The sequence below is a fragment of the Cibotium barometz genome, chromosome 2, assembly GCF_041138505.1.
Source record: "Cibotium barometz isolate CiBa-2024 chromosome 2, ASM4113850v1, whole genome shotgun sequence".
NCBI lineage: Eukaryota > Viridiplantae > Streptophyta > Polypodiopsida > Cyatheales > Cibotiaceae > Cibotium > Cibotium barometz.
In genome coordinates, this window is record NC_141047.1 from 48,145,049 (window position 1) to 48,154,940 (window position 9,892).

A 9,892-nucleotide genomic window follows, 5' to 3' on the forward strand; every position below is an offset into this window, starting at 1 on the left:
AGTGTGGGGATATCCCCTCATGAAGGAGGCGCCTATTTCACATGTGTGGAGGAGTTTTAAACTCAAAAATAATGAGATATTTTTATCTCTCCTCTCTCCTATTTCAACTAGATCCAAAAAGTAAGTTAAATTGACCCAAAAATGGTCAAAAATTGACCAAACTGATCTGGAAAATTCTAGAATCAGTTTGCTTGGTTAGAGGCTCACTTTTTCCTATAAATAGAAGCCGCCTCCTTTGTAAAAGGTTAATGGTGTTTATACACTATTACTCTACCCCTACCCAAAGCCATTTACATTGAATTTTTTTGATAATTCAGTTGGCTTAATCCTCTCCAAAGTAATTGGTGGCCACTCTTGCTTCAAACAAGAGTAGAACCCTCAATCCCTCAAGCCAAAGGAAAGCTTAGAATTCCATGTAAGCTAAATTTTTCTTACTTTTAAATTTTAAATCTATGGTTTTCTTGTTTTATAGGATATTAAAGTAAATTCTAATGCTATGCCTTGATGAAAAGGCCACCCCCTTCTCTTTTTTACATTCCAGCCTTTCTTTATCGTAGAATAATTAACAAAAAGATTAATTAAACTTTTCTTTTTGTTTATTCTCTTGGAAATTGAAAATTGTGTAGATTAGAGTACTATACATCTAATTGAGGTTAAGTTGAAAATAGAATGATAAAAATGAAAAATGGTTAGCTATACAGAGGAGGTTATGGCAAAATTTTCTAGAATTTTGTGGAAAAGAAAGTTTATTTTTATGATTACTAAAAGTGTTATTTCCACTGAAGTTGATTTTTATGCATAAATAGATGCATAAAGAATCTTTATATCAAAATTAGAATTCTCTTAAATTCTATGTTTAAATTCTATGAAAAGGTGTAATGAGAATGTGATGTGAATCAGATAGATGTGCATGAATGGATGGATGGATGTGATGTGAATAAAGGTGATGAGACATGAGGTGAATAGATGTGATGAGATGTGATGTGAATCAGATAGATGGCATGAATGGATGGATGGATGTGATTTGAATAGAGTTGATGAGACGTGAGGTGAACAGATGTGATGAAATGTGATGTGAATCACATAGATGTGCATGAATGGATGGATGGATGTGATGTGAATAGAGGTATTGTGTGTGTGTGTATGGATTTGCAGCAAACTTCTTTGAAGCTTTAGCTAGCTCTCTCTCTCTCTGTCTCTGAGCAGGTATTTGCTTTTTTGCCATATTCTTAACATTCACTTTCTTTTCATTTGGGCCATCTATGGCTCTTCAGTGTGTACGCAGGCCATCATCCACTATCGAGTCCATGGCTATTTCCACAGTACAGGATGATGAAGGTTATTGGATTCCTACCGTTTTTAAGCGGTTCATGTGGATAACAATGCAGCCCAGTTTGAGGGGTGCACACAAGGTTCCTCGAAGGCACATGGCTTCCACAAGCCATCACTGGAAAGGAAGGATCTTAGAATTCAAAGTTTGCAACAAGGATGGAAAGCGGCTTGCAAAGGTGCAACATGTTTACACCTCAAGCCAAATGCATCTTGAAGATGAGAACTCACCACGGTTCCCAACTAACTGTAAGTTTCAGTCCTTGTTTAATGTTTCTTTGCTTTGGAGAAATGCTTGCATGAAGACTATGTGAATATCAAGAACTCCAATGTATTCTATTGTATGCAGATGTTTTCCCTTCAACATGTGTGGAATGGCAGCCTCTAGAATGTTTTACAGGGACCTTCGAAGCATGTCATGTTGATCTAGGTAGGCTTATGTATGCTGGGGAAACAAGTTCCGAACTTGCAAATAGAGGAGTATTTTTCATTGCTGCAACATATGTTGTGCCACAGAGGGGAAGGTTTGGAGCACTTGAGCCAATTTCTCCTCCTGCACTAAATAGCCCGGAATGGCCCATTCCAGACCCCACTACAATGGAGAGCTTTCAGCGCAGGATTTTCCATGACATTCAGTCAAGCCTAAAGGCTGCATATGGATCCCACAGGATAAGTGTATCTCTTTTCATGCCTTTACATGTGTTTATTGCTATTTTCAAAGCAGGCAAGTTCCATCGCACCCCAACAATGTGGATAAGCAAAGATGGGGCCTTTGAAGCTCTAGATACATTTCTAAAAGGCGACTGGACCACCAAGGTGGCAGAACATAAGGGCGATGTAATAAAGTGCTCAGCGGTAATGTTAATGGTAAGATGCAGGTATCAGATAGGCAAGCAAAATCTAACTATGGTGTACCCTATTAGAAGGTGGAAATGCTCGCATGGTGAATGGGAGGCTTTGGACTCTGATCTCTATGCTAGGGAGGAGGTAGAACTTCATATTGAAGTTCACCCAGGAGAGGAGCATACAGTGGTAGTTAATGATGATTGGAATTTTGCTCAGTTGAGAGATCGTATTGTCATGTCCTTTAATGTAAGGAACCAATTCAAGTTTGTTGTTTCTAATCGACCCATGCGTCAAAGGTCAGAGAAACATACACTCTGTGTGTCATTGGAGCCCCCTAGGGTCCTTAGCTTGAAAGACTGTTAAGTTGCAGACTTAGGTAACATTTTGAGTGATTTTGGGCGATAATTTGTAGCGGTGTACTTCTGAATACAAAATTATTGATTGCACCATAGTCCCAATGTCCTCTGTATTTCACTGCAATTTGGATTTTAATTTTGTTAAATTTAAAATTTTTAAGTATGTTCTATAAATTTATTAAACTTTATAGTGGAATGCTTTATAAGAATAGGTTTTGCTCTATAAAGCTCATTTCATTCTTAAGATCTTGCAGTTTCTATTTCCCTTCAATATCCCGCCATGGCTTCAAGCTCTAACTCGCTACGCGCAAAACTTGAGAAAATTGGGCTCTCAGCAGGTGCAGGTGAGAACATCGCCATTTTTGAGGGGGTGATCGATATGCAAAAAACTATAGACCTTCATGCAGAGGCTTTTCAAGAGCAGGTCCAGTACATGAATGATGTAGTGGCACAATATGTCGTGCAATTGCCTGAATCCACCACTAAATGGGTTCCAGTGGACTTAATCAGGCATCTGTACCATGGTGACAAGTCATTCCGATTCAGGCTCAACCGATTTTTGAAAGGGCTTACATCTAGCAATTATAGGGTCGAAGATGATGACACCGTTTATGAATTGCAGGTTGGTAATGTAGGCACCACCTTCCTTTCATGGGATATGACGTTAGCACTGTTTTTGCAAGAAGCCAGGGATACAGAAAAAAAGAAGGGAAAGGCAGTGAAAAAGAAAGTAGCTCTTGTGAAGGAATCCAAAGGCGAGGTGGAAGAGGTTTTCTCAGAAGAAGCTGAAGCGTCCATGGCCTTGGTGCTTCTCCAACAAGGGTCAACTGAGGATGAAGAGCCTCATCGTGACCTCGAAGGGGATGAAATTGTGGAAGAGATCCCTGAGTTGGATGTAACCACTTTGAATCCCATCATCATGGATAACAAGGAATTTCTTTTCCTTGATGACATTTGTAAATCCTTGGGGTTAAGGGAGGATGAGGCCTTAAGCATATTAGCAATTGGGTCTTGTTTCTGCAAAGAAGACACACTTGAGCAACAGCCTGCAGGTGTACAGATTGATTTTGATGACCATGATCTTACCAAAGCGCTAGCATTCCAAGGTTATGATACAGAACGTACAATTGAGGAAACTGTTTCCAATGCTCTTGTTGCTATAGAAAATGTAGCAGCAGAGTATGAAAGTGTCCCTCAAGAAGCATTTCAACCACATAAGCGCTTGCATGTAGATACATCAGTTGAGCAGCGTGGAAGCAGTATAGACATATGCAACCCACGCATTAGCCAATGTGATGATGACATTGAGGTGGGTTTAAATCAAAGTTGTGCCTTCATATTTATAAGTGAGTTATTACTAACACCTGATTTTTTTCTCTTGTAGAAAGCTTATATTTTTGACAAGTTTGCTGCACGTGGAGGTGGAGTTCGTGTGCAATCCGATGGACGAGACACCTCCCTGATTCATTACCTTCCTAGCCTCTCTCCATCATTTATTCGAGTAATCCATTTAGAGTACTCTGAGGAGGCACAAGCAGAGCTCATCAAGTGTAAAGCTCTAAGTGGGGTTCTCACCGAAGATGGGCTAGCAAATAATGCAAACAAATGTATACTTATTAGCAGGGAGGCAGCCATGTACACATTTGCAGGCAACTACACCGGCCACGTGCTAAGCCACTGTGCCACTTCAATCTCCAAAGGTGTAACCAATCCTATTATTATAGCTAATAGCCTAGGTGAGAAAACCACACAGAGTGACGAAGCTAAAGAAGCTCTCAGAAATCTTCTCAGGAACTTGTAATTTTCTTTCTACGAAATCAATACAAAATGTATACTTTTTTAATTGTAATGTTTCTAAGAAGTCTGAACCATTTCTCTTGTTTATTTGATGTGTCAGCACTGTGCCCTCTAAACTTTTGGCAGGCATGTGAATGTGTAGGAAATTTCATTGATAATGATCAAATATTTGTTCTTTGAATGTCACTTAACATCCAGCTGAAATCTGGCAGTACAAAATCTGAACAATTTTTAAAAAATCAGAATTTTTTATGTTTTTTGATATTTGTAAGCATATTTTTCATCAAAAAAGTGCACATACTCCTGGATAGAGTCAAAAAATTAAAAAAAAATGGCTGTGCGCTACGGCGCGAATTTCAGCCTTTCAAATTGCAGGCCAGGCTTAAATTCGTGCCGTAGCGCACAGCCCTTTTTTTGATCATTTTTTCACAAAAAAATGCATTGTGTGCACTTTATTTTGATGATTACTCTGCCTAGAACCATAAAAAAAAAGAAAACTGTTGCTTTTATAAAAAATGTTCTATCTAATGCCAGACTTCACCAGGTGATTTTGAGCACCAAATAACTTTTTTTTTGTCCCTAAGCTTTTCTAAGGCCTTATTGAGCTTTAAGCCTTTTTTTCGGACCGAAAATAAATTCAATATAATTTTGTTTCTGCACTATGTAAGGATCCTCTGTTCAGTGCCAACAACAATGCCACGTATAACAAGATAATGTTTCACAATCACCTTATCAGTAATATAAATTTTGTTCCTGTTTAACTAAGGCTCTTAATACATGATCAACAGTTTCTCTCATTCAAACAACAGTACAAGAAATGAAATGTCTGCTTTTATAACAGTTGAAACAAATGAATACGTTGGTTAACGAGTCATTGACAATATCTTATAGATTCAAAAAAATGTATTACAATGTCGAGATTACAAAAGGCACAAAGGCCGCCGCCTAAAAGCTTAATCCTATCCTATAAAGCCTTCCTTATGGAGCGCTTTATCCTGACGTAAACGTAGTGCAAGTGCCATGTCAACAGGCTTTAGGGTCACCCTTTTGGCGTGAGCATGGCACAGCACCGAATCTTGAAACAGAGAGACCAAAATTGTTTCTGACGCCTCTTGGAGGGTCTCCAGTGCCGTACTCTGTACCCGAGTGACCCTGTCACTGTACTTGTCGATGACTTCTTTTACAACTCTTGCAAAGGGGGCCTTCGCCATGATGGGGTCTGTGCTCTTTTGGTACTTTCTGATTTCTCGCAGAGCCACGGTCCCTGGTTTCCATTTTCTCTTCTTGTTGGCTACGGGGGGTGGTGGTGGATGCGACCTCTCTTCCCATGGTTGTCTATCATTTCTAATTTTTTTTCGCCTTTCTTGCTCGGCTGGATCTAGATTTAGTCTTCTCTTACTTGCTTCTGCCTTCTTCTTTTCTTATTCTTGTTTTAATCTGCGTGCTTCTTGAATTCTTTGTTCCCGTCTTTCCCTCTCCCTTTGCACCTCCTGCTCCAGTCTTTCCCTCTCCCTTTGCTCCTCCTGCTCCAGTCTTTCCCTCTCCCTTTGCTCCTCTACTTGTCGTCGATCCTCATCTTCCATCTCCACCTCTTGCTGCCTGTTTGCACGTTCCTTCTTTCTCTTGACACGAATCTTTATTCTTTGTTTTTTAGGTGGAGACAGGGGCTGACGCCTCTCAAGTTCCTCATGTAGTGTTTGTGCTAAGAGCCTATCCTGCTCTTCATGATGGCTTATTTCCTCTGCTTCATAGAAGTCAGCAGCCTGTTGAAACTGCTCTTGCTCAATACACAGAAGTGCTTCCTGGTCTTCCTCAAATGCGACCCTTAGCTCCTCTTGTAGCTGCTGAGGGAATAGGGCTTGCTGTTGCTCTCTTCTTCTATGCTCCTCCTCATCAATTTGGCGTTGTTGCTCTTCCAGCACACGCTCCTGCTGCTCAGCCTCTGAGAGAGGTCGGGGGAATGGTGTACGCGTGGCTCTAAATGAGCCGGTGTCTCCAGGCTGCTTGGAGACATCCTCAATATTGTCCAGTCCTGAGAACACATCCGGCTGTACATCTTCCTGTCTGGTCTCTACCTCTCTGTCCATGCTTGTATGCTTCTTTTTGATACGTTTTTGCACTTGTTGAAATGCCTGTGCCGCGGCTACTGCGTGTATTAAGTTGTGTGCACCAGACGGTACGTTTAGGTTCTCAGTTTTGCGTGCAGTGTGCTTAGTTCTAGCCATCCATTGACTTACATGAGTGAATGAACGTGAAAATGTAATTTTAAAACTCACTTTCACAGGTTTATATAGTTTTTGAAAAATAACTTATTAATAAAAAAAATCTCAACATTAATAAAAAAAGCTCTAACTTAAAAAAGGTTACAATTTTCTAATATGGAACCCATTTTCGACCCATACGCCTCCGCGCAGCGAACCACTCACGCATCCCATGCACGGCACTTGATGCTCGCCATGCAATTGCTCGTTGCAGATTGACATTTTTTACAACCCTTCGTAGTAATGACACCTGCCCTTTTGGTTTCTGTCGGCGTTGACCTCCCAAACTGCGATAAAACCAATTAAACATCTCATGCAAGGCATTACTTTTTTCCTTACCACCTCCACCATGTCGCGTGTTCTTAAAGTATGCTGCCTTAGCTTGATAATGAGAGCGCTCCATTCCTTGGGTGCTCCAAATTGCCATTGGACCATATTCGTCGAGAAAAAACTGTGCGTGGGCAAATATAATGTGCTGCAACAAAGATCATATCAGAATTTTACTATTTGGCGATTAATATCAGTAAATAGATAGAAAGGTAAATACCATATAGTGGGTGATATGTGTTTCTCCCCATGCATCAACCATTTGCTGAGTAAATGTATGTATTGCAGTCTTCAAGTTTGCAATCTCCTCGGCAACAAGTGGAGCCTTTTCTAGCAATTGAATCATTTTGTCAAGTGACTCCCACAGCCTTGCCCGCTTGAGACCAAGCTCTGCATTATTCCCACGATAAGTGGTGCATTCACAAATGGCCTTCCATAATTCATATTTTGTGTGACTATTGTACCCCTCGTAATTTGAGAGAAGGTGTCTTGCTTTGGACCCACCCATGCATATTTTGTTTGGATTATCCTGACCCGGTCCTGACTTTTTAGTATCCTTAGTCAGCTTTACAGCACCACCATGAAGCCCCACACTTGAAAGGACATCTTCCAGCTTACTGATGCATTCGTTGCGAAGATGTTCAGGCTCCATATTCCATGCATAATTGATATGTAACTTCAGTAATTTGTCCATTATGCGTAACCTAGCATGAAGCGTGCAAATATGAACACGGGAAAGTGGAATCTCTAATATAGGGCTCCATGAGATATCTTCTTGATCACGATTAGGCGGACAATTGGTATTACAATTCATGATGCCATTAACCCACTGCATAGGTTTCTTTGGATCTTTGTTTTGCGTTGCACTCATTGAAGTTGGTTGTACATTTTTCTTGCCCTTTGCATGAGATTTGGTTGTCTTGGTGGCTGCAACCTGCCTGAAGCTTTGCCGCGATCAATATACTCTGATTTTGAATGGCAGCAATAAATACATGGAAAAAAAGTATTTGCTCCTAGCTTGCATCCTAGCATACACTTCAATGTCTTTAAATCACCTGCCATGTGCCACTCAACTGTAAATGTTCCTACATCTTCCACATGCAAAGTTTCTCCTTTTGATTGCAATGATATGACATTTGGGATGCCTGTTCGGGTAAGGTACCATCGCAATGTATCATTCGTCTCCTGTGGAAGCTCAAATGCTGCCAACCACCATATATTCTTTTCTGATTGCACTCCATAGTAATCTTTTCCCTGAGATTGACTTCCCTTGTTGGAATTTGAGGCTTGTGCACTACAGTCAAGAAGATTATCATCCTGTTCCAGATTTCCTTTCATAGCCCTGTTCATAAGTGTTAGGCTGACTCTTTCTAATTTTCGTCCTTTTACAATTTGACACTCATCAAGCTTTAACACAAACACAGCCTGACCTTGGCACTCCTCAATGCTTAGACCATAATAAGAAATCATAGCTCTTTGAAGGGTCCTTAAATCAATAAAGACATTGTTGTACTTGTTGTATTCAAATACCTTTGTAGTACATACAGGCAGAGCATCCTCCACATGACGGTAGCCACCTAACATGGTCGCAATTTCTGAGTTTGCACTTTTTCTTGCCATGGTTACACTGTATGGAGTTGGTAGCATGGGTCGAAGAAAACCTTTAGCACGATGACCTAGTGTAAACACCCTGTAGATGGCTTCATATCCCTTCCTACTGACACCAGCACTATCACATGCATCCATAATCTGTATGGGGCTTACCATATTTTGCAGCTCTCCAGAAATTCTATTTCGGATTTGCTTAGATATTTTGCATGTGGGATCTTCTAGCAGCTTATATATGTCTGATAACTTAACAACATGTTTCAATATGCCTGCTCTACATTCCTCAGCACCACCTTCATATCCCATCATATCCCCAGCAATATCTCTACATGGAACATAAATACAAAATAACATCAATATGTTTCACAAAACAGAAAGGCCTGCAAAACAATGGCAAGAATAGAAGTTACCTTGTTGCTCGTACACGTCGTTTTCTTGCTCCACTTAGGATTGCCAAGGTTTCTAGGGACTGACGCTTTCTTTTCCGTTGTCGAAAGCCTACTGGAAGCTTCTTCAGGCTTGCAAGATGTCGTTGCTTGTTTCGTGCATCCTGTTTGGCTGCATTCACCTTGTCCCGTTCAGTATCAAAGGCCTGCTTAAGCAAAAAGTTGTTCTGCTGGAGCTCCTGATTCTGAGTTTTCAAGTTGTTCACCACTTCTTCAAGCCTATCAATGTCCTTCTTGTGTTGCTTCTGCAACTCAAGCCATAAGCCTCGGAAATGCAGTCTTGAATGCGATTCCTGAGCTGCAACAAAAGAAAGCCTCCTACAATAGCCAAATAGACCATTAGCTCCATCACCTACATAACTAAGAAATGTAGTGATATTAACAAAATGAGGTGGAGCATTGGTGAGCGGGTCAATAGGGTATATGAATCCATTCGTCCAGAGGTCAATACATTTTCGCCCTTGTGATCGAAGAGTACCCAATGGCACATCGGTCACACCACTTGATTTTGTGCTGCGGATTGTAGCATACTCAGCAGCCAAATCTACATGTAAGCTGAACTTTGGGGCTCTGTTAGATATATCTTCAAGTGGCATTTTCTTTAGGGTTAGGCAATGCTGAAAAGACCTTCTAGTAGAACACAATGCAAGAGTGAGGATAGGGTATTCTGAGGAGAGTGCAATGAAGTTTTGCTGTAAAAAATATTAGAAGGTCATAGATCTTCTGATTAGGTAATAGGAGAAAGGACAAGGAAGATGGCAAGAGGCATAGAAAATGGTAGATTGAGGTTTTGCAGCATAATGCAGTAGAGAGAGAGAGAGAGATGTAGATTGCAGACAGAAGTAGGGGATATGTATGGTAAACAATGCAAGAATGGAAAATGGTAAGCTTTGAAGCTATGGAGGTTGACAGAGGGATTTTC

The 9,892-nt window shown here is 40.6% G+C and overlaps 1 protein-coding gene across 1 annotated transcript; it reads right to left on the bottom strand.

Annotated features, from left to right (window-relative positions):
- Positions 1 to 8,250: 8,250 nt before the first annotated feature.
- Positions 8,251 to 9,566, bottom strand: LOC147641170 (uncharacterized). The gene is made up of 3 exons (XM_086811773.1): positions 8,935 to 9,566; positions 8,653 to 8,849; positions 8,251 to 8,258 (listed from the first exon to the last, which is right to left on the bottom strand). Exons 1-3 carry the CDS (start codon positions 9,564 to 9,566, stop codon positions 8,251 to 8,253), a joined length of 837 nt encoding a protein of 278 aa, XP_086667899.1.
- Between the last annotated feature and the right edge of the window lie 326 nt (positions 9,567 to 9,892).